Genomic DNA, 22,606 nt, shown 5'->3' on the forward strand with positions numbered 1-22,606 from the left:
CCATAAAACTATTGCATAAACTACCCGAATGACTTTCCATATGTGAACATTGACCTCTACGCAGTCGGCATCTCTCCATCGTCAGCAGGTGATTGGGGGGAGTATATATAGACCTGGCAGGAGACACAGTGAAGAAGCCACGGAGAAGCCAGGCAGGAGGGATGGGGCTCCTCAGGGGTCTTGTTTTCCTCCTCCTCCTCCTGTACCAGCTTCAGGGGTCAGACTCTTCCCTGATGAAGCTGAATGGGAATGGCTATGAGGACGTTATTGTTGCTATCGATCCTGCCATGCCAGAAGATGAAGCAATAATTGAAGGAATACAGGTAAGAGAAGGTGGCCTTGCTTGTGTTCACGCTCTGTGGAGTGGAAAGGTGAACAACAGTTGAAAGAGTTCCTATGGAGACCTCTGAGTGCTCTGGCAAGTTCAAAAACGGTGTGGTTGATTTGGGAATGCAGAGTGAGATGAAGGCCCTAAAATGCTCTAGAAGAAAGTCCTAGAGGTTCTAGAAGGGACTTCATTTTCTAGCCTAAGATCCAAGTTGGTTGTGTGTGTATACTCATATGTTTATTATATCCTTGAGGAAGAGAAATAAGTTAAAATAAAAAAGAACTATAGGGTTTGTATTCTTTTTCAGAGACATCACTGATACCGAAGTGAGTGGGATAGCAGGTGTGATGTTTGTAGCCAGGGGTGGCAAAGTTGGGGAAGGGTGACAGGGCAGGGTGCTGCTGCCGTTAGCAAGAGCACAAGTAACTGTTTCCTTCAGGATACCCAGAGAAGCCCTCCCTCATGATGTGACATCTGAGCAAACCCCAAGATGAGTAAGAGAAGAGATGAGAGCATCATGGGGGTGATAGCATCTTGTGTGATCAAGAAAATAACAGCGAATTAAGCATCAGGAAGGGAGGCTTAAAGAGCTGAGATAAGGTCACATATGGTGGCAGAGTCCAAACCATTGGAAAAGGATGTTTTTGCTTTCCCTCTGAGTGATATGAGACTCCATGAAGGAGATCTTAGCAGAGGTTATGGACACTTTGGTGTCTAGTCTAGGACCATCCTGACTACTTAAAACTGTAGAAAGCTTGCGTTTATCACATCCACTGTATGAACGTTGTAGTGTAGGGATGCAGAAGGATCTAGGCTAGAGCTGGCCAATAGGGATGTTGATGACGACAATGAGGTAGCAGTAATGATTAACGTGTATGACTCTGAACCTGTTTTGAGCATATCAAACACAACATTGTTGTTGATTTACATGTGTGGGAAGGGACAGGTAGGGAGGAAATGTTAAGAGGCAATAAAAATTTCACAACTTTGACTTAAATACTTGGGTAGAACTTTCATCAGCTGGGAAGGAAAATTCCAAGTAAGAAAGAGTTGGACCAATCAGGGGTGGTGGGGAGGATTTAACTTAGTGTAGTTTCAGATTGAGGTGCCTTTCAGACATCCAGGACAAAGAGACAGGGATCTGAATCCAGAATGAACAGTAAAATGTGTGCTTAGATAACACAGAGACAACAGCGTGCAGAGAATATGAGTCAACCAGATGGTTGGCAACAGAGAAAGAACCCGGTCACGCAAATGAGGACTTTGGTTTGCTGAAGTTTCTTCCAACTCTAGCATTCCATGTGAAGACTGGCATTACAGCTCCACGGGTCACTTGTCATGTTCCTGGAGCCACATCTACCATTTCTACTTCCTGTCTTCAGATCCTGCCCACTAGGGGTCCTACTGCTGCCCGCGGAACTCCCTACTGGGCATGAACTGAACTGTCTCTGGTGATTTCCTTTGGTACCCTCTAGTCATTCTGGAAACTACACTGCAACCCAGAGATGATACTTGCTGGTACTCTTTGCGCTCTAAAGATAAAGATTGTTTTTTCTATAGCCAATGAGAATGAATTCTGAATGAAAGATTCTTGGTGTTTGGGGGTAAAGGGTCGGTTTCAGCCTTTTTTGAATTCAGAAACAGGTACTTGCTAGGTATTTTTAGAGGCAAAAAATAATGTATTCTTAGCATCGTCTTCTATTGAACATTACAAGGAGAAATGCAGTCCTTTGCCAACATGTCTACAGTTTAGTGGTTTCTGAAACTTGGCCTTTTGCAAAGTCCTATATCATCAGCCACTTTTGTGAATGACCATCATCCACTTATTACACAATGATTTTTGCAAAACTCCCATCACTCATGGCCTGAGAGTCTCCATTTTAAGTTTCCTTTGTATCTTGTGTTTGTGTTCCTTCTGGGTTTAAAACATGATCACGTTTGCAAACACTGATATTTCACTTTTTAAAAATCAAAACCATTATAGGAATTTTGAGGAGGAATTTAGAGGGGCTATCATAGGTTATAAAACTGATTAGAAATCTCTGAGGAATCATTCTTGGGCACCTGAGGTATCCCTGGAGATGGCAGTCACCTCAGGGTTTCTGACATCTCTCCATGACCTAAGAACACACTGCTAGCTAAGATAGCCTGTGGCCATGGAGACTCTACAGAAAATATTCCTATAGTCCCCTGGGGCTTTATAATACACAACCTACACAATTGTACACAGCAAGCCTACTGGTCCAATCCATAACTCCATCTGAGCCATCAAAACACTGTTGTCTCCTGGATACAGAGAGCCCCCTCTTCCAGCAGAACATGACAAACCACATATCTCTCTTTAAAATGATGGAGGGGTGGCATACAGGGAGAGAGAGAGAATTCATTTATGGCTCCTTCTGTGGGTGCTGAACAAGTTCCCGCATGCCTTAGAGTTCTTCACAGCCTTCTTACACTAGGCCTTCTGAACTTCGGTCTTCTGACTCACCATTTGATGATGACTCACTAATGAATTTGCTGACTTCTTGTCACACATGTGAGTCAGAACCCCGGACTCTCAGCGTAAGCAGGAGGAAAGAGGGAGGCCTTGAGAAGCAGTTCTGATGTGGGCTTATGTTAAAGCTGGGGGCACCGGAGGGGTTTCTCCTGATAAATACGGCAGTGGAGAGCAAGATGGTTCCTAAGAGAAAAAGATATTTTTACCTTTACTTATTTTCCTTTCTTTATATCTACTTTTTACTTACCCCTGAGAGGTCTGGTCGTAAGGAATAGGCTGCCTTGGATGGTTTTCACCTACTGTTTACCTTTATAAGATAGGAACTCTGTAAAAAGAAATTCTCTTAATAAATTACAGTGAGTTTGGGCTCAAGATACTGAGGAAAATCATGTATTTTCACGTTGGTAGCAGAGCAACAATTCTGTGCTATAGAATTTTCCACTGCACCTCCCTCCAAGTGTGCAGCGTTCCCAGCCCTTCCAGGGGTACAGAGAGTCCCATCCTGATGACTCCTATGGACTATTTTCCTTTGCTTTCATCTGCTAAAGATGTTTTTGACTCAAGTTTCTTGAAATCAGGAAAGACATCAAGCACTCTTAGAATATTTCTCAGTTCATTCCAGACTTGTGTCCATTAAAGGGTAAGATCACTGGACTTCAGAGCATTCTATAAGTCATCCGGAAAGTGGAAACACAAAATTAGAACCAAATAAATGACTCTAAAGTACATATTCGTATGAATCAATAACTGTAATCACCAAGCAGCTAGCCATCCTTGCAGGGTGAAGCAAGTTTGGGATTGACAGATTAGAAGTGTGGGTTGAGACCACTGCGGAAGGGTCTCGATGAATGGTTTACTTTTGTAGTAACTGCTTTTGGGAGAATGCCTGAGGAGGTCCCGCTGTGTGACGCCACCCTTGCTTGGCCATTTCTACATATCCCTTTACATGTTCCTTTTGATAATAGGAAATGGTGACCGCAGCATCTGCGTACATGTTTGAAGCCACAGAAAAAAGATTTTATTTAAAAAATGTATCTATATTAATTCCTGAGACTTGGAGAAACAAACCTGAGTACAGGAGGCCAGGACAGGAGACCTACGCACATGTAAGTGTCAATCTTTTCTCTATCGAGAGAGAGAGAGAGAGAGAGAGAGAGAGAAAGAGAGAGAGAGAATATGTTTTCTGGTGCTTGCTAGTTTTGGCACAAATTGATTCATTCGTAGTCTTTCTAACTTGTTTCTTCTGCTCTTCAAGTTTTAACAATCTTTTTAAACATTCTCAGGCAGATGTTAAAGTTGCACCCGCTGATGTCCCGGGCAGAGATGAACCATACACCCGGCAGTTCACAGGTTGCGGAGAGAGAGCAGAATACATCCACTTCACTCCCGACGTCGTGCTGGGGAAAAAAGAAGATGAATATGGACCTACAGGTGGGGCTTAAACATTACACGCTTGCAACAACCAACTCTCTACTCAGAGTAAATGAACAGACTCTGGAGCAGAAGTGCTTATATCTAAGTCCAGGTTGCTCTATTTATTAGCTGGGTGGCATTAAACAAGTGATTTACTTTTCCTTTCTATATAATCTATAATATCATATCTCAATCTCTTTTCATTGCCAACAGCTTCAGGGGCATTTTCAGGCTGTCTTTCCTAAAATTGCACCCTCAAAATAGTTATAAAGTAGAATGACTAGGGTGTTGTCCTGGTTGGCCATAAACCATTAAAACATGTGAGACCTTTGGCTCTCCAAGAACTGAAAATCAAATGCAAGTTTAGTGTGACTGCAGCCTATGTTCCATTAATGTTCCATTGATTTAACATGCTGTATAATTAAAACTTAGTATCCTATAAGAAATGTAATATAATTTAATACAAAAGCCTTTTATAAACAAAATATAAACTTCAAGAGCTACAGAAAATCTAAACCTAAATGCAGTCTCTGTGTGTGTGCATATGTGTGTGTATGCTTGTATGTACATGTGTGTGTGTGTGTGTGTGTGCATGCATGTGTGCATGCATGTGTGTGTGTGTGTGTGTGTGTGTGTGTGTGTGTGTTTAGGAGGACCAGAGGACAACTTGTGAGTCAGTTCTCTCTCCCTACCACATGGGATCCAAGTACTGAACTCAGCTTGTCAGACTTGGTGGCAAGTACCTTTACCCACTGAGCCATCTCACTGGCCCAGATATTTTGGGGAAATGAAATTTTCCACTTGAATTTTGACCATGTATTTGAAACTTTTCCTTATAGGAAGGCTGTTTGTCCACGAATGGGCCCATCTTCGCTGGGGAGTATTTGATGAGTACAATGAAGAGAAGCCATACTATGCTGCTTCAACAAGGAAAATTGAAGCAACAAGGTATGATTCCTAAGTACCCTGGAATGACCTCACAAATAGGCTTATATTACTTTCCAATCACAAGCATTCATTTTTGTCCCAATGCACATAGCAGATGCAATATTACAAGCCTGTTTTATGCTTATTTTAGACCATTATCCTTGAAGATGATGACTATAAAATATACATAGCTTTGAGTCTGGTGATGGTGGTGCAAGCCTTTAATCCCAACACTTGGGAGGCAGAGGCATGTAGATCTCTGTTAGTTCAAGGCCAGCCTGGTCTACAGAGAGAGTTCTGGGACAGGCAGGCTCCAAAGGTACCCAGAGAAACCTTTTCTTGGGAAAAACAAAACAAACAAACAAACAAAAAACATAGCTTCAATGTCATTGTCAAGCCTTTGCATGGCTATTAGTCGTATTTTATTTACACATGTCTGCCATAGATGCCAGAACTCATCTAGACCAGGTAGATGCTGAGATATCAAAGTTATTCACATTGCATAATGAGTGAACGTGGCGAAGTACTGTGAAATGTGGGCTGGGTGAGAAATCAAGCAACTGCAAGGAGCCAAGCTTCTTTGAGATTTACAAAGATGATTTTAAACTATCAGTGTAGCCTCATAGCTAATAACAGACCATTATCTTGATTCTGAAATTAAGAGATCAGAATAGTTGGGGAATTAAAACTTGGTGTCGGCATCCTCATCACTGTTGAAATCCCCCTGGTTTGAGGTTCTTGTCACAGGGAAGGGGGTGAGGTGAAAGGTGCATACCTGCCTCACAAGCCCCCCGCCAAGTCTTAGAAGGTATTGGGTACATTCTGCCTTTGCCATGCTGCTGCTATGTGTCATTTCTGCTACAGGATGTCATTACAACTGGTCATGTGGATGGCATCATTATGTTCCTCAGATTTGGATCAATAGTGGCATGGGTATACTTATGCACTTCCCTAAATACCTAGATCTACAATTCTCTTGCTGGATTTGAACTGCAAGCCAATGAAATGACTTGCGGGTAAAGCCTGGTCTGTCTGTGAGGATCACTGCCACCTATGTCCACCCCGTGCACTAACACACAAACCCATCATTCTTTCTTCCATTGTCTTTCTTGGCAGCACCTCACTCTGATTCCAGCCACATTTTCCTCCAGATAAAGTGATACTCCTTGAATAACCAGAGAACATGTAGTTTTGTGATGCCCTCCTTAACCTCTGCCATCAGTGGGGGGAGGTCATGGCAGATACACAAGAAATACTGTATCACAAACTCAGTGTGACCAGGACCACTTTTCAAATAAATGCCTGCTATCTCTAAGATTCCCGTCTATATTTCTAGGTGTTCCACAGGTATCACAGGTGTGAATAGTCTATAAAGGCCTGTTGTCTCTAAGATTCATATCTATATTTCTAGGTGTACCGTGGATATCACAGGTGTGAATAAGGTCTATAAATGCCAAGGAACCAGCTGTACATCCAGAAATTGCAGAACTAATTCCACCACGAAATTGTATGAAAGAGACTGTCAATTCTTCCCTGATAAAGATCAATCAGAAAAGGCATCCATAATGTACATGCAAAGTATCGAATCTGTAAGTATACCAGTCACTGTGTCAAAGTGACCTGTCTAATTTCATTCATCTTAGAGTTACAACGATGATTCAGATGAAAATAAGACACTTTACATTGCTAGACAAGCACTCCACCACCTGAGATACAATTGATCTTAAATATGACATGAGAAATCAGTATATTAACGTAGAGTTCAATGATACACAGTAAGCACTCATCAGCTATTATATATTGTTAGCCCTTCTGTACATTAATACGTAGATAATTGTTCTTAACTATTATAATATTAAATCTACTTCAGTGTTAATTATATTTCACTTGAGCAATGCATATTTGTTAAATACATTCTCTCTCTCTCTTTGTCTCTCTCTCTCTCTCTCTCTCTCTCTCTCTCTCTCTCTCTCTCTCTTGGTTTTTCAAGACAGGGTTTCTCTGTGTAGCTGTAGAGCCTGTACTAGAACTCGTTCTGTAGACCAGGCTGACCTCAGACTCACAGAGATCCTCCTGCCTCTCCCTCCCCAGTGCTAGGATGAAAGGTGCATGCTACCACCACCTGACTGTTTTTTTAAAAAAAAAATAAGTTTTTAATACTTCTCCCAGAAACCACCAGTTGCCTGTGATTCTTTGACTAGGGGTAGGGCCCTTGAAAGTCTGGGTCTCCACATCCACATTAACATATCCATTGAAGTTGCCATCGTCTGGGTCTTGTTAATGCGGCCATTTCTAGTAGAGACTTTTGCAGACTTCCAGGTATTCTGACTCTTACAATTTTACAATCTTCCTACCTCCTTTTCAAGATATTCTATGATCATAGCAAGCTTTTTCTTTTGGACCACCAATCAGCTCCCAAATCATGTCGTGGAGATTTATTATTAATTATGAATGCTCACCCTTAACTTAGGCTTGTTTCTTGCTAGCTCTTATTACTGAATCTGTTTCTCTTTATCTACATTTTGCCTCGGAACATTTTTACCTCTCCCTTCTTTCTCTCTCTCTCTCTCTTTCTTTCTCTCTCTCTCTTTCTCTCTTTTTCCTTCTCTCTTTCTCTTTTTCTTTCTTTCTTTTTTTCTACTTTACTTTCCTGCTGTCTCCGTATCTGACTGTCAGTTACCTGGCTCGGTCCCAGTCATGTTCCTCTCTCCCTTGTTCTCTTCTCTTTCTCTCCCATTCTTCTCGAGTCTAGATTTCTCCTTTTATTTATTTTCTCTTCCTGCCTGCTCCGACTGTCCTTCTGTCTGCCTAGCTGTTGGCCATTCAGCTCTTTATTAGACCAATCAGGTGCCTTAGGCAGGCAAAGTGAAACAAACCAACACATCATTATAATTAAACAAATGCATCCAAAACAAATGTAACACACCTTTACACAATTAAAGTAATACTCCACAACATAGACAAATGTAATACATCTTTACATAGTAAAATATTCCACAACAATAGATACAGGAGCTGTAATGTAGATGTATCCGTTAGTGCTGGGCTCTACAAGATCTGTTGATCTCTGCATAGTATCTAGTTGTGGTTTTTTGGAATGGACCCCATTTGCTGTAAAAAGAGACTTCTTTGATGAAGTATGGCCGCTACACCTATCTGTGGATGTAAAAATGAGGGACAAGAAACAAGTCACACCATGGATGTTTAAAACTCAAGAACTCATATTATTTCATATTTTTATTTATATAAGATTCTAACCACATGTGCACACACACACAAACAGAGAGAGAGTGAGAGAGAGAGAGAGAGAGAGAGAGAGAGAGAGAGAGAGAGAAGTTCTTGTGCCCCTACACAAGAACCACAGACTAACAAGAACTCCAGTACCATGTGGTTGGTCAGGGCAGTCCAATCAATATATTACTGATGCAGCCTTTAATTACATTTCAGGCCTTGATAATTAGTAACTATTGCTGAATACACCACACATTCAGGTCACAGGACTCTGAACTAAGAGCCTCTTTCCTATGGTCTAATTTCTATGGATCCAGAAAAGACTATGCAAGCTGCCAAGGGAGGGAAGCAATTAAACAGTTCTCCAACTGCAACACCTATGAGCCAGGACAATGACCAGCATGGCAAGATATGCATAAAGGTGCAATAATGTCTCTCACACGTTGGTGGCGGCCAATGGCTGTCTAATTGGATTTGAGTGGAGCCTGGTACTTTGAGCATCACCAGCTTCCGTTGCTAGTAAGGTCCTGGACCTTAGAAAAGAATCAACTACTGCCACTTTTCTAGACCAGCTTAATTACTTTGACATTCTAACATCGAATATACACTCGCTTTATTTTTCAGATCATTTTTCAAGTACATGAAAGAGTAATTTTCTACATTTTACTACACTTTTAGGTGACTGAATTCTGCAAAGAGGAAAACCATAACAAAGACGCTCCAAGTCTTCATAATGAAAAGTGCGATCAGAGAAGCACATGGGACGTAATCAGCAGTTCCGAGGATTTTATTGACAACGTGCCCATGGACACGCCGCCCTCTCCACCCACCTTCTCACTGTTGAAAATTCATGAGAGAATCACGTGCCTTGTTCTTGATGTGTCTGGGAGTATGACTGTAAGTTCATGGCTCATTTTGTCTTATAGTGTAGGAATGGGGATAACTAAAAGACAAAAACAAATAAACAAACAAAACAAAACCAAAAAACACCCTCAACACTACTTGTTTTGTGAATTTTTAAAAACTGTATGATGTCATAAAATACTATTTTTCCTGGGATCATAACCTGAAAGACACTGAAAAAATATTTTGCTTAGAGAAAGATATCTAAGAACAGCTAACCTAAGGGATTCCCTTTAGTAGGAACACGATATTGAAATAAAATTGTTTTTAACCATGGATCCTCCACATGAGGGAAAATGAGCCTGGGGTATATTAGTGTATGCTCAGACTCCATTTCAGCTCAAGCAACAGGATCAATGAGCAGAATGCCTAGCATGGGATCATCCTATTTCCCACCTGCTCAAGTGCTCTCCTCAGACATGAAAAGAACAGCATCACCATGAAGAAGAAATGGCTCCATGGAGTCTTTCCTTCATTCTGTTATCAGGCACAGAATAGCGGGCATTGTGCTAGACTTTGAAAACAGAGGTGCATGTTCTTGAGAAGTCCATGGTTCCTTTCAGCTGAGCTGTGGAAGTATGTCCCTGTAATACTAGCATTTGGGAGACTAGACAAGATCAATGTCTGTGGGTTGCACAGTGGAGCCTGTCTCAGAAAGCAAACCAACTTAGGAGAGAGGCTGGTTTCTGGCAGGAGGAGGACAGGACTCGTAGGGTGCTGTATAGCTGCCGATCCTTTCGCATCTCTCTGCTTCTGAATATTTGATCAATACTGCTTCGGCCTCTCCCAGTGAGATCAAGAATTCTACTAGGAACCTGAACCACATCCAATCCAGAGCTCATAACATATGTGTGACCAACAGATAGCTGCCAGAATGGACGGGAAACACAAATAATCAGATGTCGTGTGATAAAGCATTCAGATGACTGCACAGTGGCAGAGGGACGGTCGTGCTAAAGCAGAGATTAAAGCTTCAGTGGGTGAGGGAAGGTGGTTGCTGAAAGGGGAAAGAGCAATAGAAATTGGTGGGATGAACCCCAATAACAGAAGAATGCTCAGAACTCCCACACATGAGTAGTCCTAGAGATGTCTGAGGAGAGAAGAGATTGCTGATTCAGAGATGAGGAGCCTACTACTGACAGGGCACTAGGAGATCCGGGTTAAAGGCAAAAGTGGGATGATGGGATGATGATGATGATGATGATGATGATGATGATGATGATGATAATCTAAAAATAATAATGGCAGACAACATAGCTCAGAAGGTAAGGGCACTTGTAGCTAAGACTAAAGGAAACTCTGGTTCAGATGGTGGAAGGTAAGATCTGACTTGTTGCCCTCTAACCTCTGCATGTGTGTGCTGTGGTGCAAGTATCCTTGGACATCACACAAACCAAACGTAGTACAAAACAGAAGAGAAAGAAGACAAGAGCAATAGAGAAACAGGCAAAGCAAAGCTCTGGATTTGTAGGGTTTTTGTTGTGATTTGGTTCAAGAGGGTACCAAGCAAATTTGGGTATGGATTGCATGGAGGATCGAGAGAAAATACGTAAAGTGTACCATCTGGGTATTCATCTAGTGAAGAGAGACAAGATTGCTGGTGAGTTCGCAGAAAGCCGATGCAGTCAGCCCACTGGAGGCGAAGCAGTGGGGGAGGTTAGCAGAAGGGGACAGGGCAGGCCGGCCTTCTCGGAATTACCTGGAACTCAGGTAAGTTTCACCCTTGAGGAGACTGCTTGGTACTGAATTGGTCAGTCCAGCGGTGTTTGGGACCAGGAAAGTCTGATTGGGGTTTTGTACTGTAGGTTATAAATTTTAACAGGAGTGGCTACAGTGGGAACTGTGCCACTAAGATGAGAGTCACTGCCTTCGAGTCAATGCAAGCTCCACCTTTAACTTGAGTAGTTAGCAACTGGGAACCTCCCCTTCTTATGTGTCCCATGTTACACATAACCACACTTTATATATTTACCAGTTAAAAATTACAATTGCCTTCTTTGACAGTACAAATTAATAGTTATAGACAAGTCTTGCCAATAAACTTCATGCACTTACTGTCCCTTCTTTTTTTTTCTCCTTATCGTTTTCCAATCAGCTTTCTGATCGCCTCAGTCGACTGAAACAAGCAGCACAATATTTTCTAATGCAGATCATTGAAGATGGGTCCTGGGTAGGAATGGTACACTTTCATAGCCAGGCCACTACTAAAAGTGAACTGATCCAAATAAACAGTGATGCTGAGAGAAGCAAGCTTCGGGAACTCTTGCCTTCAAGTGCCGGTGGAGGGACCTCCATCTGCAATGGAATCCGACGTGCATTTGAGGTGAAAATCTACTGCAAATGTATCTTGTTTTCTCTTTCGCTTTTAGGGCCTTTCTTTGTGAAGCTACTGTTCTTACTTGCCTCCTCATTTTAAGAGGATAAATAATCTTTTTAAATATAAATATAAATTTATATTTATAAATATATATTTATATTTATAAATAAGTTAAATAATCTTAAAAGGCTTGGGATAAAGCACACACAAAAAAGAGAAACTTTGATACATGTTATCTTAGCACTTGGAAGGATCAGAAATTCAGGATCATCTTTGTCTAGATCATCTGAGGACAGCATGGGAAACATGAGACCTGAATCAAGTAAATGTAAATAACTCTCACTTCAACATGCCTAGAACATTTATTTAAGTATCCAAAAGATTTCTAATTTGGAGTCCATCACCATTTTTGCTTTGTTTTCTCTTTTGTTTTTTGAGACAGAGTTTCTCTTTATAGCCCTGGCTGTCCTGGAATGTAGACCAGGATGGCCTCAGATCAGAGACTCACCAGCTACCGCCTCACAAGTGCTGGAATTAAAGATGTGCGCCACCACCACCTGGCAGAATCTATCACCTCTTAACACTGATATTTAATATTGATATTTGATGCAACTGGCTGTGTGTACAACTGATTTCGTATGCTGTAAACTTGTTCAGAGTGTGTCGGGGGAAGAAAATGCGGTCCCTATTTTGAATATCTATTTGCTTGGGTTTTTCAGATGCCTCTGTCATTTAGCCATGGGAGTTTTTCATGATGCCTGAGCCCACCTATCTTTCAGTTGAACAAATATCCCCTGTATTTAGGAGACAAGAAAATAATATGTTTGTGCTCTCTCAGGACCATTGAGTATAAATTCTATGATTCTAAAACAGAAATTATCTCTTCTTTCTTACACTTTTTCTATTCAACTTATTTTGGTAAATTCTCCATCAGGATAGCTGATCTAGTATAATAATAGTATTCTGAATTATGCTTGCAGGTATTTAAAAATGGAGGTTACCCAACAGATGGAACTGACATTGTGCTGATGAGTGATGGGGAGGACAGCAGTGCGAAGGAGTGTGTTGATGAGGTGAAAGAGAGCGGATCTGTAGTCCATTTCATTGCCTTGGGACCAAATTATGAGACAGCTGTGAGAAACATGAGCATTCTAACAGGTGAAACATGAGCTCCATTTACAGATTTCCAATTGTTGTATATGAATATAGAGCTGATGCTCAACCACTTCTTCTAAGCTTCATTCTGCAAAAGTCAGGCCAGGGATTGGAGAACAAAGTCAAACAGACACAACCTCTGTCCTCATTACCTCGTAGTTCAATAGACTGGAAAAGCACATAAAACTGTCAATCCAAACACATGGGTCACACTCCTGCATAACAGCAAAAGCATAGAATAGAATTAAACTGAGGCAAACAAGCCTTCCATGTTCCCAACATGTTGTAAAAGTGGAGGTTTCCAAGCTGGGCCTTGAACAAAGTCTGATTTTTTTTCCCAGGAACAAACGGCAATGAGAAAATACAAAATTTCTTCATAAGTGTTAACTATGGTGACCACTATTTTAATATATATATATATGTGATGGAAACTGATTACATACTTCTAGTGCCTTCTTAAACACAGTAGAGAATGCAGAGCCAATAATACAAGTATTAATTACTACACTGATTTGGCTTTCATGGTAACAAATATATATACTTGCTTTTGTGGCTGGCTATAAAAATTCCTACCATTTCAAACACTTTTATGGCCATCTATACAGTTTATTTTGTCATGAATATTCTAACCAACAATAGTGTTTTTTTGGACTTGTCCCCACTGCTTATCAGTCCATCTCCACAGCTCCAGTTATTGTCAAGATACCTCAATACAGCAGCTCCTTCGTCTTTCCAATTCTCTGCTTCTCATCTATTTTCTTCTGAAAAAGATCTAAATGATGTAAATAAGAGTTGATAATTCCCCTAAAGGACTGTGTAAAATCTGTGAGTTTAAATACACACAACTGTAGTGCCTTTCATTGTCAACAACAACAAAATGACACACCTCATTCAACAGAGGCTTCTATACTGAGGCGATAAGGTGGGCTTTGCTTCACAGTTAGGATACATTATAGTCAATTAACATTTCAGAGATGGATGATCTTAATGATTTTTCTGACAATTTAATTGATCTATATGGAAACTTTGATTTTATTTTAACTGTCACCTTGTTAATCATTAAAATGTGATAAGTACACATGTTCTACAAAAACAACATAACTTATTCATTCATATTGTAGGAGGCTGGTTTGAAGGTCCTACAGATGAAGCCCAGAACAATGGTCTCATGGATGCTTTTGGAGCTCTTACTTCAGAAAATGCTGCTGTCACCCAGAAGTCAATTCAGGTCAGCATTTTTCCATCCCTGAAGGTTTTGGGGTTGTTTTTGCCATAACCAAGAAAAGGTACAAGGGCAGAATACATGAAACCATACATAAAGGAGACATTTATAGATAAGATATGTTCAAAACTTTAAGTGTTGGCTACTTTTTTTCATGTGTTGAAAGAGTAGAAATAAGTTCTATCTTCTTCACTTGAGATACCTGTGGTAAGTCTTTAAATAAAGAAAAACAAAAAAGAAAGCACAAATTTTCAAAGCCAAGCAGTATTCTTATGCATGATGGGTGGAAATGACGAAAGTAAACGGGGACCAGCTGGAAGCATGGTACAATCATCTGAGTCAATGGCATTTGGGTTGGGTGGTGGTGCTTAGAATACAAAGGAAAAACTGTGCCCCACATTTATTTCTCCTAATACCACTGTGGAGCCAAAATGACCTTATTTTCCAAGACTTGCTGATGAAAAGACAAAATGTGTGGGTGACATTCGCACTCAAATTTATTCCAAATTCATTTAAATGAAATTTTCATTTCATTTAAATGCTTGCTTAACCTGGGACCAAAATTTTAGGCAACAGAGTGATGCTTGAAAGAATTTTCTTTCTAATAGGGCTGAAGCCGTTTGGGGTTGAGGTTGGGATGGAGTAGAAATGATATGTTCTATTCTTCCTAAAATAATATCCCTAGGAATCACTTACATGGGTAAAGTTGGATAGTCTAGGACTTCATGTTAGGTGGAATAAACCAAGCATAGAACAAAGAGATGTGTGGCCTCATGTACACTTGAAATCCAAAATAGCTGAATTCATAGACAAGAATAAAAACCATAATAAGCATCAACTGGTAAGATGTGAGGGTCAGAGAGATGTTAGGAAATAGATACAAACTTTCAGTTAGGTAATAAAAAGTTCAGGAGATGTATTATTAAGTATAGTGACAACTATAATTGATAGTACACATATCATATTTGGTGCAATAGATTAGAAAGTGAATTTAAGTGTTCTCAATGTGGAGTGAGAAAATGCTTGTGTTAAATAGCTCTTGGCCCATTTATAACATTTCAAAACATTATGTTTACATGATAAACATACAATTGCAATTTTGTGATTTTAAAAATAATGTAATATGTTGACTCTCCTCAGCTAAGAACTTTCAACAAAAGATGAATCACTTCTTTATGCCTTCTCTCAGAGAAAGACCTTGCTTTTGTTTTCTCTCTTTTCAGGATTTTATCCTTCACAACCAGTTTTCCTTCTTTTGAACAGACTTCATGTGCAATGTTTCACCCTCATACTGTGTGAAAAAATCATTTAAAGATTCCTCTTTAATAATCCACCCAAGAGAGCTTGTCTCAACTGTCTTTTGCATCTTCCTAGGAACTGAACCTAAAATCTCCAATGCGCTAGACAAGTGTCCTATCCCAGACACTTACCTGTCTTTGCTTTTCTTTGGAAGCCTTTACTCTGCCTCAATTAAAATACTCTAATTACCCCTAAGTGTTATCTTTTGGGTCATCAGCCAGATGAGTAAGCATGTCACATATACACATAGCTTAGACCAACCCTCTGTGGGTATTAGTATCCTCTGATGCCAAAAGTCAGCACGAGCATTCTCCCAGAAAGTTAAGAACACATAGCAGGGTCACAGCCTCAAGTTTTCTACTGATGTTTCCACTTTAAATGCCCTATTATACCCTGTCCTTTATTCAGCCCCTGTATTTCCAATCTTGTAGCTGTCACATAGGAATAAGCCTTCAGAAAGGGGACAAATCTGTTGTTAGGAAGAGACAGAGAGAATGCTAGGAATTTGAATCCACCCTGAAGTACATAGGGCGACCAGATCAACCATGACAACATAAGAACACATTTTTGAGAAGGAGAAAGAGGAAGAGAGAGAGGGGGACACGGAGAGAGAGAGAGAGAGAGAGAGAGAGAGAGAGAGAGAGAGAGGTCTAAGATAGCTCAATATAGGCAAGACTGTTTCCAAATTAAATATAAAGAATTATCTGTATACAGAAAAATAAAACCAGTTTCTTCTGTAGTCATTAAGTTTTGTCATTTTATGTTTTGCATTTAAACAGCTTGAAAGTAAGGGAGTCACACTGGACAATAGTCACAGGCTGAATGACACTGTAGTAATTGACAGCACCGTGGGAAAGGACACATTATTTCTTGTAACCTGGAAGAAAGTAGCTCCTGGCATTTCTCTATGGGATCCCAACGGAACACAAGTCACAGATTTCACAATGGACACAGATTCTAAAATGGCCTATCTCAGTATCCCAGGAATAGCTCAGGTAAGCCATTAGCTCTTCAATTTCCCCTGAACTAATATTTTTCCATAGGCTCTCTAAAGTCATCATAAATATGAGTACCAACAATTTTACCATCTTCAGAGTGAAAGTAAAATTTATATACTTTCATTACCCATGCAATCCTGAAAACTGTGGTGTCCAGGTAAAGGCAAAACGACTTTATGGATTGATAGAAAGGAGAGGTATCTGAGGCCACCGAGGAGGAAACATGAAGAGTCCATGTGATTTAGTGCACCGTCTTTTGATCCTTCCGGAAACAGAGACTCCATGACATTGAGGCCAAAGAATTAGGGCAAAGCCAAGGCAGACTTATCAGAACATTATTTTCCAATTGAGAAATCACAAGACAAACATCATGCTCAGCACTAGCTGGGCTCCCTGTCTGAACCATTTCAGCCTCGGTAACTGAAGAATTAAGACCTTTATAAACCCACAAAACTTCTGTGATCTATTTTAAAGTCACATAATGGAAAACAATATAGTCAGACTCTAAATGCTTGCTGCATGTTTCCATTGAAATTTTTAGGCGGGCACTTGGACTTACAACCTTGAAGCCAAAGCAAACGAAGAAATACTAACAATTACAGTAAGCTCCCGAGCAGCAAATTCTGTGCCACCCATCACTGTAAATGCTAAAATGAACAGAGACACCGGCAGTTTCCCCAGCCCTATGATCGTTTATGCAGAAGTTCTACAAGGGTACACACCCATCATTGGAGCCCACGTGACAGCTATCATAGAATCAAGTAGTGGAAACATTGAAGAGCTGGAGCTGCTGGACAATGGTGCAGGTAAGCCGCAGCCTTTATGGATAAGCCTATATTTTTATAGTTCAAAGTGCGTCATGGGTTCCTGAGGCAGTGGGTACAACAAGATGGGAATCCAAAGAGTTAAGACAGACAGATTCTAAATGAATAGCAAGACCTAAATTCTAAATGAATTGCAATAGGAGATGCAATCAGATATTCTACAAAGGGCTTAGCAAGTGTCTTGCACCTGGTAAACATTCAATAAATGTCATCTACTCTACTGCCAAAATCATGTGCATAATCTTGTCAGGCAACGCCTGTCTCCAGCTAAGACAGGCTCATGCAGAAGACTGAGAACATAAGCAAGAATTCTAGTTACAGGCTTCTTGGAGGAGCATCACCAGGAAAGCATGGTCAAAGCATCAAAGACGATGCACAAATAATCAGATGGGAGGGGTACAGAACCTGTCATCCTGACAGGGAAAGGAAGAGAAGCAAGAGTGAGTCCCCACAGCTGAAACAAAGCACTTACTCATGAGAGCCAGGACCCGGGAGAAGGAGAGGTGCCACAAAGAGAAAGACTTAGCCCTGCAGCATCAGATGCCAGGTCTCTCTGGCAGGAAACTAGGACCTTTGCTGGCTGTCTCTGTCCTCCAGTCTGTAGCGTGAGTGGGACATTCACTGCACTCCGTGGGTTCTGTAAATGGAACCTTGTGTTGAAGTCATTGAACAAAATAACCCGTTTGGTCCACACTGGAATTAGTAAAGTTGTCTAGCAGTGCATTTTGCAATGTCTTTTATGTCATTTTGCAATTTTTTCTTCAGCTATATTTGACTGTCATTGTGGGTTCCTCTTCCTCTCTTGGCCTGTCAGTCACCAGATCAAAGGGGACAAGAGGCAGTAGATGTAAAAGAAAGCTTTGTATGAGACCCATGAGCACGAACAGAGACAGGCTTCCAGGAGACAGTCTTTGGTGAATCAACTCAACTTTATTTCAGTGTATAAGGAATATGTAGGATTAGGGAGCCTGGAGACAAACACTAATTTGTTTTAAGAGGCACGTTTCTATCGTAAGTCTCCTAGCACAATCTTAGTTACCATATGTGCAGCAAGGGAACCTTCTAGCAGGGATCTATTTCAGGGTTCCAGATAAAGAAAAGTCAGGCATCTGGTTTAGAGAAGGAGGCATCTGAATTAGAGACAGTTTTCAGATGAGGTCAGTCCTCCAGGCCCAGGGACATTCTCCAGATCAGAGCAGGTAGAGACAGGAAGTTCTGCTGGGGGAAGGTAGTCCCATGTTGCCCAGCTCTTGAGATAAGCTGCCAGGCCATGGGGAGACTGCAACCTCTACCAGCCAGCAATGTGCCAACATTTTTGGATTGACTTCCATGTTTTCTTTGGTTGCAATGGTAATTCTACAACTAGCTCCTGCCTCTTTGCAGTCCCACAAACCCATCTACACCACATATAACTGCATTTTTCCTGCTTCATTTATTGAAATGACATAAGCATTTAGTTCACTGAGAAATAAGCTAATTTGAAATGCATTTACTGGAAGAACAAAAAACGTTGACTAACAATAGCTAAGGCAGGCATTATCACACTTTTTAATACAAAGGAATCATCTGTATAAAATGGGAAATACGTTTTGCAACTTATCAGGTAAATTCAATGCTCATGATTTCAAGAGTATACTTATTATGCAGTATTACTGAGATCCTTCAAGTATTTTTTCCAGTAGTAAAATGGTTTTTTCTCTGTCGGACTAGAAAAATAAATGAATGAGAGAACACAAACTTAAAAAAGAAGAAAGACAGAAGTTGTTGACTATGAAGCAAAATAGTAAATTTAGTTGTCTATGGATGATGATAGTTCCTGCATAAAGATACATTTGCCATAGCGAGGTCCTCACATAACTAAAGAAACGAGAATACAGCAAGATTTAACTAAGCAAACTGAAAGTCAAGCAATTGGCAGAGAAATTGTAAGATGAGTCTTATGGCCTCTGTATAAGTTTGTTGGACACAGAAAGATGAGGCATTAAAGTATTTATTACATACATGCAATTATCATTGTACGTAAATGTGTTCCAAGAGTGCAGATGTAGTCATCCCAAAGTGAGTCAAGGATATAGAATTAATTAATGTATTATTTTGGCAGAGAATGAGGGAAATATATTCCATTCAAAGGTGAAATAGTAAACATGGGTTGAGAACATGCCCATAGCAGCCCATGTGCAGTTGGAGAGCACACCAGCTCCTCATTTGTCACCATGATTGCAAATTTACTTCTTTCTGTCTTCAACAAGGGGCTGATACACCAACTCCTCATTTGTTACCATGATTGTAACTTATTTCTTTATGTCTTTAACAAGGGGCTGATACTTTCAAGGATGATGGTGTCTACTCCAGGTACTTCACAGCTTATTCAGAAAATGGCAAATACAGTTTAAAAGTGCGGGCTGACGGAGGCACAAATTCTGTCAGGAAAAGCTTACGGCATCCATCAAGTAGAGCCGCCTACATCCCAGGCTGGGTAGTGAATGGTGAGTAGTACACATTATCATAAACCTAGGGGATAATATTTGTGATTTGATATGATAGAGGCTCCAAACATTTTATAATTCAAAATAAAATTTTCCCCATTTCTAGAATGAGATCTTTATATAATTGTCTCTGAGTTAACTCAATCTAAGTCTGATAAACAGTAGACACAGCAAACCTACAGGCTATTATTAAGTTAGTGTGGAACATTCTTACATGTCAACAGCGATGTGTTAACCTTTTAGCTCAGGACAAAGGAAGCAGCCCACCATGATATGGCAAGTGCGAGTCAGTGGGAAAATCTGTCCTCTGGGTTCCATGAGCTTCGATGGTTTTAAGTTTTCCTTTCCTTGCTCCTTATCTTGTGACTCTCGGGGTCTTTTTAAATGGAGTAAATCAGGAGTATTATTCCTTAGCACGTCCAGCATGGAGGAAAGGATGTCATCTGAGTGTCAAGAGAAGAACTGGCATTGATTTCTCTAGATGTGTTTCTAATTGGAAATGACTTAAAAATAAAGAAAAACTTTTCTTAAGGCATAAATTAGTGAGGCATGGTGACACACGCCTGTGACCCCATTACTTAGGGGACAGAGGCAGGAGGATAAGGATTTCAAGGTTAACATTGGCTACTTAAGTGCATTTGAGGCCAGCCTAAGCTTAATGCCACCTTGCCTGGTTTTGGGTTTGTTTTTATTTTGTTTTGTTAATCCATATAACAAATCACATAACATTCTTATTTGGTGCAGTTTTCATTTCCAAGGAAGTTGTTGTCCAATTGTATTTGGTAACATCTTGGTAAGGATTCTGGAGGAAGAAGTTTCCCATTAATTGAATGCTTGTGATTGTAGTGCATAATAAAATGCAGCCGTATAAAGGAAAAGAGAAAGAAAAAAAGGAAAAACAGGTAGGGTCAGGAAGTTGGCTGACCAGGCTCCAAAAACACTAGCACAGCTTCATCCTAACTAGAGAATTTTAAATGCAGGTGAAATTGAAGGGAACCCACCCAGACCTGAAACGACCGAGGCTGCTCAGCCAGTCCTGGAGAATTTCAGCAGAGCAGCATCTGGAGGGGCCTTTATCGTATCCGATGTTCCAGCTGGTCCTCTGCCTGACCAGTACCCCCCAAGTCAAGTCACAGACCTTCAGGCCACACTGGATGGGGAAGAGATCAGCCTAACATGGACAGCACCGGGAGATGATTATGATACTGGAAAAGGTAAGAACAAAGAGTCGTGCAGGTTTGACTCAGGTGAGAGGTGTCCAATGTGATGCAATAGCAGATAGGTTACAGGAGAGTGATTTCTCACTGAGAACTCAGCCAAGTGGGAATTTTATGATCAGATACTTTAAAATTTATCAAGATCTTGCTTTTCATGCAAGTGATTAAAAGTCAGACTCAGTTTTTATTGAAAAATGGGTAAGACTTTTGATATGAGCATGCTTTACATGTTAAATATTTTTTAGAATAACTAGAAAGAAATTTAACATGGTAAGATGCAGCAACTAACCCATAACATTTCTCTTAGCTCAACAGTATATCATAAGAATAAGTGAAAATATCACTGACCTAAGAGACAATTTCGATGAGGCTCTTCAAGTCAATACGACTGACCTGTTACCAAATGAGGCCAACTCCAAGGAAACCTTTGCCTTCAAACCAGAAAACATCTCAGAAGAAAATGCAACCTACATATTCATTGCCATGAAAAGTGTTGACAAAAGCAATTTGACTTCAAAATTGTCCAACATCGCACAAGTAGCCCTATTCATCCCTCAGGCAGATGCTAGTCCTGACAGTCCTGATGTCCCTGGGAGTCCTGACGGCCCCGGGAGTCCTGGTGGAAGTCCACAGTCTGGAGTTAGTGTTTCCACTATTGTGCTGTCTGTGATCGGCTCCCTTGCAGTTGTCTGTATTATTCTAACTGTCACTGGTTTTGTCCTAAAGAAAAGAAGGTCCTCATCAAACATTGAAACATCGTTTTGAAAAGCAACATAAATAAAAGGATACTTCTGAGGTTTTAAGTACATCTTATGTGATCATGAACTCAAAAATAGTTTCAAGAGGGTTTAAAAGAATGCTTTAAGCACACCCATTCATGAAAAACTACAAATATTAAAGTTTAAAATTTTATCCACTTAAAATAAATAGTGACAAAACCTTTTTATATTGATCTCTAGTTATGAATTTTTTCTGATGCCAAAGTTTTCTGAAATGATACTTCAAATTTCCTGGAGAAATTAAAAGTATCTATGCAAGTAGTCAAGACACAACATCAGAACAAATCAGCAATATTTATAGGGAAGAAATGAATGTGGTCTTAGTGTTATCAATATAAGCTAATGGCAGTACAGTAACTCAAATCGGCAACTGCACACTATCATAGTGAAGGTCATACTTACTGCCATTCATGGATACGGAAGATGCTATTTTAATTATTTTTATTTAATTTATTTGTGTATGTATGTGCATGCATGCATGTATGTGTTCATGTGAGTATACATATTATGTTATGGCACTGTGTGTGTGTGTGTGCTGTTGCATGCATGTGGATATCAGAAGACAGTTTGTGGGCATGGTTTCTCTCCTTCTGTCCTGTGGGTCCTAGGGATCAAACTCAGGCTGTCATGCTTGGCAGCAAATCTCACTGGGTCCAGGAAGATATCGCATTTTAAAAATCAGATTCCACCTGTTTGTCTTTCAATTCAATATAAACACCTCTTTCCTTCAGAAGCCACCTACCTATGCACTTTTTCGCTCGTCTTAAGAAAGAATTGTTGAAACTAAAGTCTGCTGACTTTTTTCCAGAGAAAAGCAAAGCAAAATATATCAAAGACTTGTTTTAACACATCGCTCAGAGGCACACCTAGGAGGCTCAAGCCTATTGATAAGATCAGTTAAGGAGAGAAAGAAAGTAGGCTGAAAAGAGTAGATTCTCGTTGCAGGAAGTATTCACAGCCCTCCAATGAGAACAAGGTATCACAATCCTCCCATGAGAATAAGGTATCAC

General features: G+C 40.3%; 1 protein-coding gene across 1 annotated transcript; it reads left to right on the top strand.

Annotated features, from left to right (window-relative positions):
* The first annotated feature begins 111 nt into the window (after nucleotides 1-111).
* On the top strand, nucleotides 112-21,767 carry LOC146891167 (calcium-activated chloride channel regulator 4A-like). Its single transcript, XM_087897479.1, has 14 exons — nucleotides 112-323; nucleotides 3,791-3,931; nucleotides 4,109-4,256; nucleotides 5,078-5,186; nucleotides 6,577-6,754; nucleotides 9,075-9,293; nucleotides 11,395-11,622; nucleotides 12,597-12,774; nucleotides 13,893-13,999; nucleotides 16,072-16,287; nucleotides 16,832-17,096; nucleotides 19,430-19,600; nucleotides 20,581-20,814; nucleotides 21,125-21,767. Exons 1-14 carry the CDS (start codon nucleotides 162-164, stop codon nucleotides 21,580-21,582), a joined length of 2,814 nt encoding a protein of 937 aa, XP_087753605.1. The 5' UTR covers nucleotides 112-161; the 3' UTR covers nucleotides 21,583-21,767.
* Nucleotides 21,768-22,606: the final 839 nt, after the last annotated feature.

This window comes from Myodes glareolus, chromosome 17, assembly GCF_982192425.1.
Source record: "Myodes glareolus chromosome 17, mMyoGla1.1, whole genome shotgun sequence".
NCBI classification, from domain to species: Eukaryota; Metazoa; Chordata; class Mammalia; order Rodentia; family Cricetidae; genus Myodes; species Myodes glareolus.

Coding starts and splice junctions, on each gene's coding strand:
- LOC146891167 (XM_087897479.1), top strand. CDS start 162: ATGGGGCTCCTCAGGGGTCTTGTTTTCCTCCTCCTCCTCCTGTACCAG. Junction 6,755..9,074: donor ACATGCAAAGTATCGAATCT/GTAAGTATACCA, acceptor CTACACTTTTAG/GTGACTGAATTCTGCAAAGA. Junction 16,288..16,831: donor GTATCCCAGGAATAGCTCAG/GTAAGCCATTAG, acceptor TGAAATTTTTAG/GCGGGCACTTGGACTTACAA.